This window comes from Garra rufa, chromosome 18, assembly GCF_049309525.1.
Source record: "Garra rufa chromosome 18, GarRuf1.0, whole genome shotgun sequence".
In the NCBI taxonomy this organism is placed as follows: domain Eukaryota; kingdom Metazoa; phylum Chordata; class Actinopteri; order Cypriniformes; family Cyprinidae; genus Garra; species Garra rufa.
The window spans coordinates 20175664-20196119 of record NC_133378.1 but is presented as its reverse complement, the minus strand read 5'-3'; the positions used below and the strand labels follow the sequence as shown (position 1 = coordinate 20196119).

At 37.5% G+C, this 20456-nt stretch overlaps 1 protein-coding gene across 2 annotated transcripts in view; it reads left to right on the top strand.

The window, feature by feature from the left end:
• lamb2 (laminin, beta 2 (laminin S)) overlaps nucleotides 1-20456 on the top strand; it is a 58007-nt gene that overhangs the window by 13867 nt on the left and 23684 nt on the right. For both annotated transcript variants that reach the window (XM_073822546.1, XM_073822545.1), the window contains exons 3-20: nucleotides 69-238; nucleotides 335-470; nucleotides 9193-9266; nucleotides 9355-9543; nucleotides 9626-9689; nucleotides 12633-12835; nucleotides 13161-13281; nucleotides 13373-13561; nucleotides 13914-14093; nucleotides 14722-14834; nucleotides 15342-15421; nucleotides 15509-15644; nucleotides 17077-17235; nucleotides 17324-17451; nucleotides 18868-18997; nucleotides 19077-19269; nucleotides 19359-19502; nucleotides 19793-20024. In XM_073822546.1, the coding sequence (XP_073678647.1) occupies nucleotides 69-238; nucleotides 335-470; nucleotides 9193-9266; nucleotides 9355-9543; nucleotides 9626-9689; nucleotides 12633-12835; nucleotides 13161-13281; nucleotides 13373-13561; nucleotides 13914-14093; nucleotides 14722-14834; nucleotides 15342-15421; nucleotides 15509-15644; nucleotides 17077-17235; nucleotides 17324-17451; nucleotides 18868-18997; nucleotides 19077-19269; nucleotides 19359-19502; nucleotides 19793-20024 (2641 nt within the window). The remainder of the gene's footprint in view (nucleotides 1-68; nucleotides 239-334; nucleotides 471-9192; nucleotides 9267-9354; nucleotides 9544-9625; nucleotides 9690-12632; nucleotides 12836-13160; nucleotides 13282-13372; nucleotides 13562-13913; nucleotides 14094-14721; nucleotides 14835-15341; nucleotides 15422-15508; nucleotides 15645-17076; nucleotides 17236-17323; nucleotides 17452-18867; nucleotides 18998-19076; nucleotides 19270-19358; nucleotides 19503-19792; nucleotides 20025-20456) is intronic.

Below are 20456 nucleotides of genomic sequence, written 5' to 3'. Positions count from 1 at the left end.
TTGAACAGCACTACAAATACAATCATGTTCTGCTTGTTCTGTTTTGTTTATTTTTGTTTCCTTAAAAGTCCTCTCAGCGGCCAGCGCACAGGAGCCTGATCTTGCCCATGGCTGTGCCCATGGAAGCTGTTACCCTGCAACCGGTGACCTCTTGGTGGGTCGAGAGATGAACTTAAAAGCTTCATCCACCTGCGGCCTACGGAGGAGAGAACCCTACTGCATTGTCAGCCATCTGCTGGTAAAGCCGACACCAGTTCTCACAGACAGTTAAACGATGATACTGCTGACACTGCAGAGCTGATCATTTCCATTTTTGACCCTTTCCCTTATTTAGGATGAGAAGAAGTGTTTCCACTGTGATTCACGGCGACCTTATGATCCTTATTCCAACCCCATGAGTCACCGCATCGAGAATGTCATCACCACCTTCAAACCACATCGCAAGAAGTCCTGGTGGCAGTCTGAGAATGGTGAGAGAGCAAGAACTTGGATCAAGAGCCTATCTTTCATAATCAGCTGTACTTTTTAAGGCTTTTTACACTTTACAAGACATAGGTCAGAGTTGGATCTACACTGCAGCTTAACCTCAGCCAACTGTTAATTATTGCATGCAGAAAACCATGTGTGCTAATCTGCAGCTTCAGTGATGTTTTAATGGAAATCCACAGATCCGTTTGGTTTCATTTGTCAAATGTAGAGTAAAATGTTGCCAGGAAATTTGATTGCCTCCCTGAGCCCTCCAAACCCAGCTGCTTGGCAAGGACTGGAAACGCTTCACATGTATTATTAGAAGGTTGATGTTTAGGGCGTCTATTAATAACACAGAGGCTGTAGGAGAGATGCATGCACTCAGAATGAAGCCCAGACCTGGGGCAAATTAGCCTAAAGCAGTTCATTGACATAAAAATAAATATTTATAAATCATATTTTAATTTACACTACTGCTCAAAAGTTTGGGGTCGGTAGGATTTTTGTATTCAGCCAGGAAACTAATACAATTAATCAAATACAATCTAAAGACATTTATTATGTTAAAAAGAATGATTTCTGAAGGATCATGTGACACTGAAGAGTGGAATAATTAAGTTTTACCATCACCGGATTATGTATTTTTGATAAAAAAAATCCTTTCAGATCCCTTATTCATTGAATACAAATAATTTATTGTACTAATTTAACAACTTAAATAGACAGCCTTGCTTTTTGTAGAACTAGGATGCAGATTGACATTTAGAAATGAAGTAATTATATACAAGAGTGCAGAAATAGAGAAGGGTTGTTAGTTGACTTGGCTATTTTTCAAAGCTCAGATGTCCAGGCTCACTCTGACACACACTCCCTAAACCTTGCAGTATTAGAGATAATTACAGACACGGCCTGCTGCTGGCAAACCCACAGAGAGAGGCAGAGAGGATGAAAGAGGGAAACAAAACTCTAATAGAGTAGAACATGGAAGAGAAAGGGATGGAACAACAGAAAACTTCAAGAGATCAAGAAAAAGTTGCAGGCTAATACCTGAACCTAATGCACTCGCAGCATGTATTGTTTATTCTGCTAAGTGCACTTGTGGGCTGCAGTGTTGGGTGTTGGGGAGTAACTAACTAAAAACAGTGCTGCTACTAACTTAACTACATTAATGCTAAATCATGCTACATCATCCATAGCATGATAGTTATCTGATGTTTATCTGTTTTCAAAGTAGCAAGTTTTTGTCCAGTAAGTTTTCAGTAACAAAATTTCCAGTAACAATTTACTTTTTCCAAATAAGTAGTGTAATGAGTTAAATGGTTGTTTTTAATGTCACATTGCATTGTGTACTCAATATAGCTATTCATATTGTGGCTGAGAGAGCTTAAAGAGGTGCAACTTAACAAAACACATTTTAATAGAAAAAGCACCAACAAATTAAGGAAAACATCTTCAGTTTAACAACACGTGCTAGAAATACTAACAACACAACCAATTACAGAAACGCACTGTAAATACTTACAACAAAAACAAATACAGAAACATGCCTCTAATTAATCACAACACAACCAAACACAGAAAGCCGCTGCAAATACTTACAACACAACCAAATACAGAAATGCACTGCTACTACAGAAACACGCTGGAAATACTCACAACACAAACAAATACATAAACGCACCTGTAAATACTCACAAAACAACCAAATATAGAAATGCACTGCAAATACTTACAACAAAAACAAATACAGGAACGTTCCTGTAAATAATCACAACGCAACCAAACACAGAAAGACGCTGCAAATACTCACAATCAAATACAGAAACATTGTGCAAATACTCACTAAACAACTATATACAGAAACGCACTGCAAATACTCACTATCAGATACAGAAACATGCTGCAAATACAACACATACCAAATACAGAAACGCACTGCAAATACTCACTATCAGATACAGAAACATGCTGCAAATACAACACATACCAAATACAGAAACGCACTGCAAATACTCACAATCAAATACAGAAACATGCTGCAAATACAACACATACCAAATACAGAAACGCACTGCAAATACTCACTATCAGATACAGAAACATGCTGCAAATACAACACATACCAAATACAGAAACGCACTGCAAATACTCACAATCAAATACAGAAACATGCTGCAAATACAACACATACCAAATACAGAAACGCACTGCAATACTCACAATCAAATACAGAAACATGCTGCAAATACAACACATACCAAATACAGAAACGCACTGCAAATACTCACAATCAAATACAGAAACATGCTGCAAATACAACACATACCAAATACAGAAACGCACTGCAAATACTCACAATCAAATACAGAAACATGCTGCAAATACAACACATACCAAATACAGAAACGCACTGCAAATACTCACAATCAAATACAGAAACATGCTGCAAATACAACACATACCAAATACAGAAACGCACTGCAAATACTCACAATCAAATACAGAAACATGCTGCAAATACAACACATACCAAATACAGAAACGCACTGCAAATACTCACAATCAAATACAGAAACATGCTGCAAATACAACACATACCAAATACAGAAACGCACTGCAAATACTCACAATCAAATACAGAAACGCACTGCAAATACTCACAATCAAATACAGAAACATACTGCAAATACTCACAAAACAACCATATACAGAAACATGCTGCAAATACAACACAAACCAAATACAGAAACACACTACAAATACTCACAACACAACCAAATACAGAAAAACACACTACAAATGCTCACAACACAACCAAAAACAGAAACGCAATGCAAACACTCAAAACACAACCAAATACAAAAACGTGCTGCAACTACAGAAACGCATTGCAAACACTCACAACACAACCAAATACAGAAACATGTTGCAACTACAAAAATGTGTTGCAAAAACTCACAACACAACTTAATACAAAAATGTGTTGCAACTACAGAAGTGCAGTGCACTCACAACACAACCAAATACAGATAGGCATTACTCACAACACAACCAAATACAATAGTGTTGTGACTACGGAAATGTGTTGCACATAGGGGAGCGCAGGGCACAACCTAACATAGGGCTGGGCGATATGGCAAAAAAAAGTTATCACGATAATTTTTTTTCATATCAGTCGATATCGAAAATTATCACGATAAATGTCAAATCTTTATATCTATCAATTTTAAAGGCAGATTTTTACTCCTGAATGAAAGAAAAACCAGACAGTTAATTATTATTTATGGTTTATTGTCAGAACATGACAAATACGTTTCAAACAATGATCAATTGAGGTAGAATACAGATTAGAATATTACTAGTAAAATCAACATCAACAGAATACAATATTATTAATATTAATAGAATATATAAAACGTTTTTATAAAAAATAAGAACTGTAATATTATACAACACTTGTAACATGGCTCTGACTGTAAATGCAGAGTTAAAGTGATTTTTAAGTATATTTATCATTCAACAAAAATAAAAATAGACAAATCTTTTCAGCATGCCAATCCTTTTGTGCAGCTGATTTAACACATTTTGTAAAATGTTTTAGCTGTCTGACAATATAAATAAATTAAAAAAATGGCTCAGGGCTCTACGCTTACTTACTTAACTTGAAAAATTTAGGAGCACAGTCAAAAATTTAGGAGCACATTCTATACAATAATCAAAACTTGAAAATTATCTCAAAAATTACGAGGTGATATTTGACTCCTCAAAGTGATTTACAGGGGAATTTAGTTTTTTACCTTTGTTTTTATCTTTTCATATGTTTAATGAGGCTCAGAGTAGAGGTCTTCACGGGTCCAAAAATTCGTACCCGAACCCGAAGAGACCCGTAAATGTCCTGGATGGAACCGACCCGGACCCGTATTTTATTTTAAAGTGGGACCCGAACCCCTGAAGACCCGAAAAATATCTTAAATGTACTAGTTGGACCCGAACCCGGCTGGGAAGACACAGACTGTACCTGATCGGCACATATTGCACAGCAAACTGCTATTAACTATAAATAAGTTGCGAAGGAAAAAAAACTTTTTGGCATAAACTACTGTTAGTAGCGTTACATACACACCTCCTTGCCAGTACATTTACATGTTAGGCTGTTCTTCTCTCTTGCCGACAGAAAGACCCTTTTTAATCCACTATTCCAGCTTTAATAGTTACTTTAGTTTAGGCTACTCGCGGTCACGGTCGGTGACGAATGACTAATGCAGTACTTTTTTTTCTCTAAGTCAACTTCGACCGTCGTGTTTACCCTTTTGAACTACAATAACAATCATTTTTTTCCCAAAAAGGCACAGAACAATGAATGCGGTAAACTTTACTGCGTGCATCTTCAATAACAGTATCTTCTTCAGTAAGATAAAGCAATACAAAACATATGTTTAGAGCTCCACCTACGGTAGTGGTCATCTTATGAAACTTAAAGGAGGAATTCGCACGATAGTATAGCACGAGACAGCTTGATAGCGTAAATAGCTTATTCTGAAAAGAGTGTATTTTTTCCACCATATTTTCTATCATTACTGTGCTCTCTGAGCCGAGCCTGACCAAAAAATTAAAATATAACAAGATGGTTCTTCCGTATTATTATAAACGTAAGAAAGAATGCAATGTGTACTATGGCAGAGTAAAAGCAAAGTCCCTTTAAGGCCTTAAGGGTATTCTATAGTCTTTGGCAGAGTTTCTCTATGGCTCTGGTCTTTGGTAAAAGTCACCAGCTCTGGTTGCCATAGAAACATTTCATGCGCGTTATTTTAATGCAGTGTAAACATCACAGACAACATTAATGTGACTGTTCATTTTCGATCTCATATTTTGTTGCTGATGTGAAATAAATAATTGTGCAAAGCTTTTTATTTCACATCACTCATGAAGGAATCCATGATCACCGACCGTCCGTTTACGTTAACTCCTCCCGCGCTCTGCTTCTCGCTGCTGCGGTCACGCGACACGCGTTTTTATTTATTTAATCTTCTCCTTTTTTTTAATTTCCCTCTCACACTTTTCTTATCATAATTTTTTATCATAATTTTACAAGTTGCAAGTTACAAAACACGTGCAAAGTGGTGAATGACACTGGCAGGTGCGATGTTCTCCGATCACTCAGGTATTACACACAAGTTAAACATACTCGGACCCGAAGTAATAGATTTGGACCCGACCCGGACCCGACTAACCATTTAAAATATAGACCCGAACCCGCACGGGTCCCGGGTCGGGTCCTCGGGTCCTCGGTGTCACGAGTGAGAAAGGAGGTCTGGGTCCAAATGCAGGAAGAGGGATATTTAATAACAAAACAAAGCAAACAAAAGGCCAACACGGCGCAACTGAACATAAACTGAAACACAAAAAATAAACAAGATCAGGAACACAATCAAAGCCAGGGAATTCAGAACACAATTACAAACAGGACTAGAGACAATGCAGACATGAAGCAGGAGTGAAAGGTGAGAGTGCTTATAGACCAGATAGTGAACAGCTGTGAGTGAAATCAGTGCTAATGACAAGACAGACGTGAACAATCAGGGGAGTGCAGTGCAAGGGGAACAGCGACCTCGAGAGGCTGAGGGAAGACCCACAGCCCCGATCATGACACTCGGGTCTCGGGTCCTCTGTGAAGAGCTCTAGCTCAGAGGTAACATGAGTGCAATCAAAATCATAAATTCATGTTAAAATCAATGTTTTAAATATAAAATTTTGAATACAGAAATATTAAAGATTTAAATAACTGACAGATCTGCCAGCAGGTCGCATCAAGACACTGATTAAATTACTGAATCATATCATTCATTTGATTCGTTCGAACAGATGGTTCATTCTGGAATAAAGCAATTGTCTGTCTTTATGAATGGGAAATTGAATCATTTCACTAGATTCGGAAACGCACGTTCCTTCAAAAACGAAACACCGCTGTGTTTAAATGGAGATGCATGCAGTTGTGACTTGTTTCAGACTACTTTTGACGACGAAATAGAGTTGTTTATTTAACCGCTGTATTAGATCAGTATCTCATTTACAATCTCCCTTAAAAAACGATTAAAAGCTGTCACTCATCTTAGTTCGCGATATCACAAAGCTCTATTATAAACAACGACGCTCTCTCCACTGCACAATCAGTCTCTTATTTACACTCTCTCTACACTTTATTTATGAAAGGATTCATGAGATATGTCCGTGATACATTACTCAATGTTGCAAAAACACGTAGAAACCTTTGAAACTCCGCTGAGCGCAAACACAAATATGCTGATCGGGTCAGTCGCACATGGTGCTCCTAAATATTTTTTTACAGTCACACGTACTAATTTTTAGTCGCAAATGCGAGTGAAATGGTCGCACTGTAGAGCCCTGTGGCTGTAAACTAAATACTGCGTGCGGCATCCGGAAGTGCAAACTGCAAAATGCCTATGCAGCGTTACGCATAGTGCGTAAACATTATTGAGTGCTTATCGAACTGTCATTATCGGTTTATCGAAAAAGAAAACTATATCGTGATAATTATCGTTATCGAATTATCGCCCAGCCCTACTCAGTTGTAACTGATTTAAGGTGAAATGAGGTGATTTGAGGTGAAATGCTGTAGTAATACTACAAATCTCTGCAGCCATTTACAAGACATCATCCAGACATGCAGATTCTAGCACCCCCACAGCCTAACAGACAACCGAAGATTTCAGACGCATTCAAAAGTAAAGACTGTACCATGAAGTGAAGGGAAATAAATATATATTCATTAATACTGTCAAATCAAGAAATGAAATTGAGAATTGAAATCGTATCAAGAATTGAAATCGAATCGAAAATCGAATCGAATCGAGAATCGAAAATCGAAATCGAATCGAGAATCAAAATCGAATCAAATTAAGAACTTGAAAATCGAGATCGAATCGAATCAGAACATCTGAATCGATACCCAGACCTATTTAGCTCTCAGTATTGCCCCTAAGTATCAGTGTAGTTACAATGTATTAAATAAATAATTACCTGAATGGATAAATAAAATAAATCTAACTGAAAATGTACTGGTAATTTTCTGCATCATCCATTAATTTTACAGACATTTACACTACTCCTAAAACACAACTCAATGCAGTTCAAAATTCAAAATACAAGTATAACACCTTTAAAAATCAATACAGAAATTTCATTCATATTAATACAGTACATTTTGCCCTATTTTTTATTGATTTTTTAGTGTAGCTTCTTTTTGTTAGTACTTTATAGTCTGCATTTGACTGTACTACTTTAAATAGCTTGTAGCTTGCAAAGCTACAGTTACAAAGAAGCTTAAAGCCCCAATGGCCGATAGGCTGAAATTATATTTAGATTTAGATATAATTTTATGCAAAACAATACCTCTTTGCATCTTAACAAAGTTCCTTTTATAGTTTAAGAGAGTGAAACCCCTGTGTGTCAGCTGTGCGTCTCCGTAGATAGGGAATTAATTATGGGCGTTCACAGGAAATGGTCACTATTTTTGCTCATGGTCGCTATGGCTTCAGTGACTTTTCTGTAACAATGTCGTATAATGAACAGCAGATCAGTTGTTTAACACTTGTAGAGTGTGTCTCACAAGTGAACCCCTGTTATGACCCCTGTAGCACTATTGCATGGATAGTGGATACGGTATTTTTGGTGTCCAATTTGGTGTACTTTTAAGGCATTAAAAAGCATTAGATTATGTGATCAAATACTTTTTTTTTTTCTAAAATGTATGAAAGATTTTAATATTTATTGATAACTAGAAACTAGCATTTGGTTCTAGTTGCCTCCTACTTATCGACAGCCTAACTTGGTCTAAATTTTCAACACTGTTATTGCCATTTTTTGTTTATGAACTATTTTTTGTTTATTAAATTAAATTAAATTAAATATTAAATGTTAAAATATTAAATATTAAAACTAAAATGTCCCCTTTTATATCAGGCACTATTATGTACCCTTTTCATGGAAACTGCTTTCTGTCTAGATTCCTTTATGGTGTGTCACATGTTCTATAGGAAAAAAATCAGGTGCTGTACATGAGAGTAGTCTTTGTCATAGCTCTTTGACATGTGCTCCGGATTGAGGCTTAATGACTTCCTCCTCCAGCCAAAACACTGAAACATGTATTGAAAAAACAGCAAGCCATTCAGTCAATTTCCTTTTGTGCTCCACTTCACCTCCGCTGGCCTTTCCCCCCACTCTGCTCTCTCATTCTCTTCAGCTGTGGTACAACCTGTTTCTCTTTTCCTCAGCATCCCTTTCCTTCCTGTTTAGCTGTTGATTATAAAACGCAGGTTAAATCCAGCAGTCACACAAAGGGCCGCTGCAGTGGACTGAGTTACAGCTTTGTAATGGTAATGCAGGGAGGCACAGGTGAGCTCAATATGGTGCCAGCTCTGCAGAATACAGACCCTCTGTCGCTCCAGATGAATAATGAACTGTCAAAGCAAGAGCTGAACAGAACAAAAGTAGATTGTTAAACCATCCCATCTATTTCTAGCTCTGCTCAGTCACTGTAGGACACTGTGTTTGAATGTGCATACTGTTATGCATTGTTATTGCCAGAGCCTTATTAAATTCCAAGATAAAGTGGTTCAGGAAGGAAAATACAGGATCTCGTTTTTGGGTTTTATTAAAACAATCAAAAAATGTTAATGTGGAACACAAACTCTCTTTTCTCCTCAGGGAAGTCTGACGTTTACCTTCAGCTGGACCTGGAGGCAGAGTTTCACTTTACTCATCTCATCATGACTTTTAAGGTACAGTAAGAAAGTTGTTGTCCTATAAGACGTCATACATAAAACACTCCAAAACTGTCATTGTACTGTCACTTGTTTTTATACTCAGACTTTCCGTCCGGCAGCCATGTTGATTGAGCGATCTGCAGATTTTGGCCGAACCTGGCAGATGTATCGTTACTTCGCTTTCGACTGTGAGTCCACCTTCCCAGGAATTTCTCCAGGTCCTCTTCGTAAAGTTGATGATGTTATCTGCGAGTCCAGATATTCTGACATCGAGCCCTCGACAGAAGGAGAGGTAAGAGATTCATTTGGAAGACTGTTAATTTGTCAGGTAGATAATTTGTTTGTTTGTTAACTTTGATCTTATTTTCTCTCAGGTGATTTATCGTGTTCTTGACCCTGCTATCCAGATCGAAGACCCTTACAGCCCTAACATTCAGAGTAAGTGAAACTTAACGATCTTAACCTCCAACTGAACAGGTAATCTATCTATCTACAGTTGAGGTCAAAAGTTTACATCCCCCTTTCAGAATCTGCAAAATGAAAATTATTTGACCAAAATAAAAGGGGGATGCATACAAAATGCATGTTATTGTTTATTTAGTACTGACCTAAATAAGATATTTCACATATTGTCAACAAGAGAAAATAATAGTTCAAACCCTGTTCAAAAGTGTACATCCCCTTGATTCTTAATATTGTGTTGTTACCTGAATGATCCACAACTGTGTTTTTTTGTTTATTGATTTTTGTTCATGAGTCCCTTCTTTGTCCTGAACAGTTCAACTGCCCACTGTTCTTCATAAATATACTTCAGGTCCCAGACATTCTTTGGTTTTCCAGCATTTTTGTGTATTTGAACCATTACCAACAATGACTGTATGATTTTTAGATTCATCTTTTCCACACTGAGGACAACTGAGAGACTCATATGCAACTATTACAGAAGGTTAAAACGCTCACTGATGCTCCAGAAGGAAACACGATGCATGTGGGGAGTGAAAACTTTTTGAATTTGAAGATCAGTGTAAATGTAACTTATTTTCTTCTCTGGTAAACGTACGTATTTTCTGTAGCTTCTGAAGGGCAGTTCTAAATAAAAAAATATTATATTTAGGCAAAATAAGAAAAATGTTCACATCTCCATTCTGTTCAAAAGTTTTCACCCCCTGGCTCTTAATACATGATTTTTCCTTCTGGAGCATCAGTGAGCCTTTGAACCTTCTGTACTAAATAAACAATAGCATACATCTTGTATAATCCCTCTTATTTTGTTAAATAATAAACTCTATATATCTACCTATCTATCTGTCTATCTTTGCTGTTACATTTCAATATCTACTGTTACCAGGAACCTATTTAGGTAAATTATTTCATCCATTTATCGGCCTATATGTTTTAGCTTTGCAGTACTTATTGGCAAAGAAAATGTAAAGGAGCAGATGGCCTTGTTAGCTGAGAAGTAACTTAAATATGAATTAATGATGAGAAATCTGGTACATAATGAACAAGATGTGCTCTAATAACCTCACACATAGGCATAAACAGGTGCAGCCTACATATCATATATTCTCGAGACATTTCTTTTGACTCATTCGTACAAATGTATCACTCAGTTTTCCCTCTTTTAGATTTTCTTCTAAAGAGTTGCATACCCATAACTGAATTAGCAGAAGAATAAAACTGTTAATAACTTAACTGCTCTCTTGTCTCTTCTGAGGCTGAGACTCTAAACAGTTTTTTGTGCTCATCTGTGCAGCCAATGAAATAACAGTTAGCAACTTTTGCCATGGCGTTAGAACTGGTACACCGTTGTCGCTTGCGAAAACAAAATGGTGGCACAGTGCGTGGAAATGTGCAGATTAATCGGCTGTAGTATTATAATTAGATCCCCTTCCTATGCCACGGGGGGAGCTAAATCTGAGCAGTTCGTTTTTTTCACAAGATTGCAAAGAGCTTACCCAAAACAAAGTTAAAATTTAAATAAAAAAAAGAGTTTGCAAAAGAATATAAAATAAACTGAACTGAATGCTGGATGGTAAAAAAAATGTGTGAGTGTGTATAAATTGACCTCACACTCTCTGTGTGGCTCTCACTTTCTGTTATACTGAACATCTAGACCATGACTGGAACAAACAGCATGTGCACAGGAGCTGCATTTGCTGATCTCTGATGTTGAGATGGAAGCCCCTCACACACACAACACTAAAACTCCATGATTTTCCCTCCAACTGTTTATCTTATAAATCACACAAGTCCCACTTCATTGAGTGTCTGTGAAGCGTAACAGAAGTCTATCCACCACACTTCTGCCAAAGGCCTCCACGCTCAGCTGACTGCAACCTCCCACTGAGGAGCAGACCATTGGCTTGGGAGAAGGGGTCAGAGGTCATGGGTTAACAGAGTTTAGGGATAGTTTTACAAGCGTGGGAGGATGTTCTTATAACTGGGTGGTTGATGTTGGTTTGATGTGATTCTGATTTTTGTCATTTAGGCATCAACTTTTTTTTGCTGTAACAAAAATTTATAATTACTTTTATAACTGTGTTAAACAGGGCCAGACCTGTTCAAGATGTTTTAAAGAAGTCAAAAACCTTGCAGAATCTGCAAAATGTTAATTATTTTACCAAAATAAGAGGGATTGTACAAAATGCATATTTTTTGCTATTTAGTACTGACCAGAATAAGATATTTCACATAAAAGATGTTTACATATAGTCCACAAGAGAGAATAATAGTTGAATTTATAAAAATGTCCCCCTTCAAAGTTTAAATAAACTTCATTCTTAATACTGTTTTGTTACCTGAGTGACCCACAGCTGTGTTTTTTTGTTTAGTGATGGTTGTTCATGAGTCACTTGTTTGTCCTAAAAGGTTAAACTACCTGCTGCTCTTCTGAAACATCAGTGAGCATTTGAACCTTCTGTAAAAGTGGCATATGAGTTCCTCAGTTGTCCTCAGTGTTAAAAGATGGATCTTAAAATCATACAGTCATTGTTGGAAAGGGTTCAGATACACAAAAATGCTGAAAAACCAAACAATTTGTGGGACTTGAAGGACTTTTCTGAAGAACAGAAGGCAGTTTAACTGTTCAGGACAAACAAAGCATTCATGAACAAATATCACTAAACAAAAAAGAAAACACAGCTGTGGATCATTCAGGTAACAACACAGTATTAAGAACCAAGTGTATGTAAACATTTAAATGGGTCATTTTTATAAATTCAACTATTATTTTCTCTTGTTAACTGTATGTAAGCCTGCTAATCTCTCTCTCTATATAAGCTTTTACCATCCATTTTTACATCAAAAATGGGATTAGTGTCTTTCTGCTTTGTTTATGGTCCACTATCCTCCACTAACCTCAATGTCTTTATGTTGCAGACCAGCTGAAGATCACCAATCTCCGTCTGAACTTCACCAGGCTGCACACTCTGGGTGATAACCTGCTGGACTCACGAACAGAGATCAAAGAGAAATACTACTATGCCATGTATGAGCTGGTTGTCAGGGGCAACTGTTTCTGCTATGGCCACGCCTCCGAATGTGCTCCAATTGAAGGCATCAGGGATGACATTGAGGGCATGGTGAGTTACTGAACTGTAGCTAGTTGTATCTTTGGAACACAAATTAAGATTTTTTTTTTTCTTTGCACACAAAACTATTCTTATAACTTCATAAAATTATAGTTGAACCACTGATGTCACATGGACTATTTTAATGATGTCCTTAATACCTTTCTGGGCCTTGAACGTGGTAGTTGCATTACTGTCTATGCAGGGTCAGAAAGCTTTTGGATTTCATCAAAAATATCTTAATTTAGGTTTAAAACAACATGAGGGTAAGTAATTAATGACAGAATCTTCATTTTTGGATGAACGATCTCTTGAAATTCGATGTTTCCATCTCTAGGTACATGGAAGGTGTGTGTGCAAACACAACACCAAAGGACTAAACTGTGAACAGTGTGATGACTTCTATAATGACCTGCCCTGGAGACCAGCTGAGGGCCGTAACACTAACGCCTGCAAGAGTAATTATGAATAATCATAATAATATAGCTCTTAAAGTACATAGAGACATACACCTCTTATGTCACCGTTACACTTTCCTCTTTTTTCCAGAATGCAACTGTAACAGTCACTCCAACAAATGTCATTTTGACATGGCAGTGTATCTGGCTATGGGGAACGTCAGTGGAGGTGTGTGTGACAACTGCCTCCATAACACCATGGGCCGCAATTGTGAGACCTGTAAACCTTTTTACTATCAGGATCCAACTCGAGACATCAGAGACCCTGGAGTCTGTGTAGGTAAGTGAGACATATTAACGTTTATGCATTATCCATCTTTTTCTTTACCGCAGAAGTAAGCCTATGGGTGACTTCTGGTTCATTAGGCGCTATAGGGAAATAATGAGAAAAATAACAACGTGCAGTAAACGATAAACCAGTGTGCTCATAATTAAGATGATACATTAAAATAATATGGTAAGAATCACCAATTTGCAATATCAGGCAGTAAAACAAGCTGTTTTGCACAGCTAAAAATAGCTGGACGCGGATGAGACTGGAAGTCAGACCCATAAAATTTACAAATGGCTGCACCCACTTGTACAGGAAGATAAAATTGATATGTAATTGCTTATTTCTTTTCTCTCACCAGCCTGCGACTGTGACCCAGATGGTTCTGTGAATGGTGGCATTTGTGATGGGCATGATGACCCCTCTCTGGGCATGATCGCTGGGCAGTGCCGTTGTAAAGACAATGTCGAAGGCCCACGCTGTGATAAATGCAAGCCTGGTTTCTTTGGGCTCAGTGCTAGTGACCCTCGTGGCTGCCAACGTAAGTACAAGCTTATACTTTTGGTCCCACTTTACATTAGGTGGCCTTAACTACTATGTACTTACATTTAAATTAATCATTTGGTACAATGTACTTATTGTGTACATACATGTTTTTACATTGTACTTATCGTTTTTAAAAAACCTATATGTAATTACATTTGTAATTGATTTCTGTAATTACCACTGTTGACCCATCTCTCACACCATAACCCACCCTTAAACTTACCCATACCACCAAACCTGTCCCTAACCTTACCCATATCCCACCTTAATAGAAGCAAAAGCGTTTTGCAATGCAATATGACCACATTAAGTACATTGTACTTATTTTTTGATGTAAGTACATAATAGTTAAGGCCACCTAATATAAAGTGTGACCAGATTTTTTTTGTCTTTAAATGTCTTGACTGTCACTTTTGATTAAATGAATGCATCCTTGCTGGATAAAAATATTAATTTCTTTAAAAAAAAATGTTACTACTTTGATACAATTTTTTTAGTCCAAGTTAGCAAGGAGTTAAATGTCTCTGCACTTTTAGACTGCCATCTATTTGAAGAACATTTTTCTGGTATGTTTTACTCTTGATACTCAATCATTCTGTCTTTCTTTCACTGGTCTACTTTAGCATGTAAATGTGACCCCAGGGGTACAGTGTCTGGTAGTTCCCAGTGTGACCCTGTTAGCGGAGACTGCTTTTGCAAACGCCTTGTCACTGGACACAGCTGCAACCAATGTTTGGTGAGTAGAGCTAAACTAAGATCTCTGAAAGAACATTTAGTTATCATTCACCAGTTGCATGCCTTTACTGGTACTTTGTATCCCCTCTACTGGGTGGTTTGAACTAAAAGTGTTTGCTCTACAGTAGAGCCTAATGTCTGCATTTAGCCCAAGGCTTTATGGCGGATGGTGTAGGTTTTCACACAGCTTAAAATGGACTGAACGGAAGAGCTGTATCCTGAAATTAGACAAGAAATAAATGCCTTTAGTATTAGACTGATGTCACTTCATTTTATGGATATGTACCATGGTAATTCTTTACTTTTTTGTCATGGTATTTGCATATGTTACTTGATTAGCAAAGCATAGTATATTCTATATCAAAGTATCATGGTTTCACCTTGGTTCTGTCACAGTATTTTGTACCTATAGTCAGTAATCTACATATTAATTGTCATATTGTGGTTTATGTGTCATTTATATAAGTATTCATCAAACCTGCTTGTGTTTTATGTGTATTTCCTACAGCCAGAGCACTGGGCCCTGAGTCATGATGCCAGTGGCTGCAGAGGATGTGACTGTGATGTGGGTGGAGCTACAGATAACCAGTCAGTATTTTTCGTTTTTTGAATTAAGTATTATAAAAGTATTATAAAACTTGATTGGCATTATAATGATGTGCATCGTGTGTGCAGATGCTCAATGGAAACAGGGCAGTGTCACTGTCGGAGTCACATGATTGGTCGCCAGTGTAACCAGGTGGAGTCTGGGTATTTCTTCATGGCGCTCGACCACTACATCTATGAGGCTGAAAATGCTAAACTGGGTCAAGTACGTACAGAAATGGGACAAATAAGAAGATATTTGCTTTGTTTTTGGCCCCATGTACTTTGCCTAATAACTATAGTAGCCCATTTCAGCCACTGAATATTTTTTTTTTATCTATATGTGAGTTTTTGTCTCACAATTCATATTTTTTTCTCAAAATTGCATGAAATAAATGTACAATTGTGAGTTATAAAGTCAGAATAAACATCATAGTTAAACATGAGTTTCATTTACATTCAGAAGCATCTTTAAACCAATGCGTAAGGCTTTACAGTTAATTGAAAACGAAACCTAACAAATTACACAAAAACTGAATACCAGTTTGTTGATGTCCATTGCTGGATGAAAACTCACAATTCTGACTTTGTTTCTCACAAATGCAAGTTTGTATCTCACAATTCTGTCTGTTTTTCTCAAATTGCATAAAATAAACTCACAATTGCAAGTTATAAAGTCAGAATAGCGGGATAAAAACTTGCTTAAAAACTTTCTCACAAATGCAAGTTTGTATTTTACTATTCTGACATTTTTTTCTCATGATTCTGACTTTTTTCACAATTCTGACATTTTTTTCCTCACAATTCTGACTTTTTTTTAATTGCATGATATAAACTCACAACTGTAAGTTATAAAATCAGAATAGCTTGATAAAAAGTTTTTTTTCTGACAAATACAAGTTTGTATTTCACAATTCTGACTTTTTCTCACAATTCAGACCTTTTTTCTCACAAATTCTGACTTTTTTACTATTTTCCTCACAATTCTGATGATTTTTTTTTTGCATTTTTTTCTCAATTCTCATTTTTAGCATTTTTTTTTTCTCAAAATTGTGAGATTCTGAAGGGGAGAAAAGACTGATATGTTTTTAGATTTGAAATATTGTGTCTCACATTTCTGACTTTTTTTTCCTTAAAACTGCATGATATAAACTCACAGTTGTGAGTTATAAAGTCAGAATAGCAGGATAAAAGCAATTCTGACTTTTTTTGTTTGCATCTCACTATTTTGGCTTTTTTTCTCAAAATTGCATGATATAAACTCACAATTGCGAGTTACAAGGTTAGAATTGCGGGATAAAAACTAAATTCCATCTTTTTTCTCACAAATGCTTGTTTCTATTCTTTTTTTATCTTTATTATTTTGACAAATCGCTATGCTGAGAAATTCTCAGAATTGCGTTTAAATCTCACAATTTTGTTTATATAATGTAATACTGACTTTATAACTGACTTTATACTTTATAATCACGCAATTCTGAGAAAAAAAGTCATTTATATGACTAAGAATCAATTATATGGCAAAGAAAAATATCCATATCCATGCATTTACCATGTAAGAATATTTTTTGTTATTTGGTAAAAAATTAATATGGTAATAATGGATATTCATTTTGAGATTTGCTGAAGATTACATTTGTGTATACTGTGTTTTATAGGGCTCTGCATTTGAGGAGAGGGAGTACCAGCCAGGCCGTCCCGTCTCGTGGACAGGCACTGGTTTTGCACGGGCTCCTGAAGGTGGTACGTTGGAGTTTGCCATTAACAACATTCCATATTCTATGGAATATGACATCCTCATTCGCTTTGAGCTTCAGGTAGATTACATGTCTTCTTATTGGCTTTATAGGCTACTCAAAGGAGTGTGTTATGGGTATACTCATGTGCGTTTATGTATTTTTTAAGATGCCACGGGACTGGGAGGAGGTCCGTGTAATGGTGATTAGACCTGGCCCCATACCAACCAGCAGTCCATGTGGAAATACCATCCCTGCAGATGACCTGCTAACCGTATCGCTCCCATCTGGTGCCAGGTCTGTGAAACACATTTACAAATGTTTAAAGGGTCAGTTCACCCAGGTCAGTAAATGAACATTCTGTCATCATTAAGTTACCCTCATGTTGTTCTTTCGTTCTTCTGTGAAAGTCAATAAAAGATATTTTGAAGAATGTTTCAACTGAAAATTACACCATGATTTACTCACCCTCAAGCCATCCTAGGTGTATAGACGAATGCAATCAGAGTTATATAAAAATGTCCTGGCTCTTCCAAACTTTATAATGGCAGTGAATAGCTGTTAAGATTTGAAGCCCAAAAAAGTGCATCTATCCATCATACATAGTGCCTCACACGGCTTTGAGAGGCCTTCTGAAGCGAAGAGTGTACGGAAAGCTAGAAATTTCAGTTTATAAAGTTTTAAATATGGATATTTTTCTTACACAAATGCAGCACTTCACTTCAGAAGGCCTTTATTAACACCCTGGAGTAGGGATGGGAATTGATAAGATTTTTACGATTCCAATTCCATTTTCGATTCTGCTTAACGATTCGATTCTTTATCGATTACCTTATCGATTCTCATCTGGAAGAAAAGGGACAACAAATTGTTGATTAGCATAGTTAAACTGTCTCTGTTTGGGGCTTTGTACTTAGGGCTGAGAATCTTTGTCATCTCCCTAGAAAATATATAATGGGAATGAATGAGTCCTGCAGCTTTATTAGCCGAGGACATGCTAACGTTGTTGCTGCTGCTGCCGCTGCTGGGTTGAGAACTGTTAGTCCGGAGCGGATCGAAAACGCAACATTCTTTTATTGTTATTGCATGCTGCGTGCGCAAATGTTTTAGCATGTTAGTGGTATTTCCTCCCTTTGAGGAAATATCTACGCTGCGAGTATTGCAAGTTGCCCTATTTTCATCTTTTTTGGTGAAATACTACCAGACTTTTGAGCGTTTGTTCCGCTTAGGCGCCAGTGCTTATTGACTGAGCGTAAGCTACGCAATGCGCGTGATGACGTCATTCGTGCCCACTGGAATCGTTAAGGGAATCGTTTGCAAATTTTGCAAACGATTCGATGGAATTGAAACACTGGGAACCGGTTCTCAACAAGAACCGGTTTTCGATTCCCATCCCTACCCTGGAGTCGTGTGGAATACTTTTTATGATGGATGAATAGACTTTTTGAGCTTCGAAATCTAAACACCTATGTACTGCCATTATAAAGCTGGGAAGTGCCAGGACTTTTTTTATGTAACTGAATGTTTTCGTCCGAAAGAAGAAAGTCATGGCTTGAGGGTGGCTTGAGGGTGAGTAAATCATAGGGTAATTTTCATTTTTGGGTGAACTATCCCTTTAAGCAAACCAAGTAATGTTTCCTTTTGTATCCCAAAATTCTCAGTTTTGCTTATAATACAGATTTAATCACTTTTTTTATTTGTTTGGTAATGCAGGTTTGTGGTTCTGCCTCAGCCGGTGTGTTTGGAAAACGGAGTGAGTTACAAACTGCGTGTTGAGTTCATCCGCTATGCTGACAGGAACAGCATCATCACCTCGACTAATGCCTTTGTACTCATCGACTCTGTAAGCATCAATCTGTAATTTGATTCACCTTTTATAAGCTCTTCATGTCTAATTTTGACTAATCTCTTCACCTCCCCAGATTGCCCTTCTCCCTCGTTACTCTTCTCTAGAGATGTTTACAGCGGGAGACCCCGCCTCCGTCGCACGAAAGCAGAGTTACGAGCGTTACCGCTGCCACGAGACTGCCAAGAGTGTGTCCCGTCCACAGATGAGTGAAGTGTGTGCTAAACTCATCACCAGCATGTCTGCCCTCATTAACGACGGCGCGCTGCGTAAGTGTCAGCAGAGAATGTACAGTCTGAGATGGAAATATTGAGGTGTGTTTTTACTTGTTATTAAGACAAGATTATTAATCCCACAGCTTGCGAGTGCGATCTTCAGGGTTCGCTCATCTCTGAGTGTGATGTCCGTGGGGGTCAGTGCCGCTGTAGGCCCAACATATCAGGCCGGCGCTGTGATAAATGCGCACCTGGAGCTTACGGCTTTGGCCCTTCTGGATGCAAACGTAAGAGAATTTTTTCACCTGCTGTGGTACATCAGAAACAACTTTTTCTTTTATGTTTTATGTGTTTTTCTTTCTTTTACTGTTTTTGTCTGGTTTGTTTCTGTTTGCTCGCTTCTTTTTTTCTTTCTTTTGTTTTTATTGCTGCTGTCTATTTATTTCCTCTTTTTTTGTAATTTTGTTTTATTTGTTTCCTTCTTTTGATGTTTTGTTAGTTTTTCTTCTATTTTTATGCTGTTCTTTGTTTTATTTCTGGTTTTCTTGCATTAATTGCTTTCTTACTTCATCCATAGTTTGTGAATGTAGTTTGGAGGGCTCTCAGAGCCGTTTCTGTGACCAGTACTCAGGACAGTGTCCATGCCAGGCTGGTGCGTTTGGTCAGCGCTGTGATGGTTGTCAGGCCGGACACTGGGGCTTTCCGAACTGCAGGCTGTGCGTATGTAACGGACATGCTGACGAGTGCCACCAAAGGACCGGAGCCTGTATCAACTGCAGAAGCAATACAGCCGGGGACAAATGTGACAGGTACAAGGGGATAAAAGACAGACATTCTTGATATTTTAAAGGGGACATCGGATGCAAAATTCACTTTTACAGGGTATTTGCATATTCCCTGGCTCAGCCCGTTGTATGCTGTCTGCCATTTTCTCCACGTTCAAGCAGCTATAGAGACAACAACGTCTTGTAAGCAATGCAAGTGTTTTGTATTTGAATGTAAAAGTGAATATAAGAGTCTTTATTTTCTCCTGACATCAGAGCCTCTGAGAATGCAGAATTAGTTTTGTTTTTGATGGTAATGCACCACCGAATAAACAAAAAACAGAAGAGAGTGGTGGAGTGAGCAGTAACTCATTATCATTTAAATAGACTTGCACCGAAATGGGTTGCTGTGAACTAGGGATGGGCGGTATACTGGTACTGGAAAAATACCGGTGTATATATTATATTTCAAAGGGT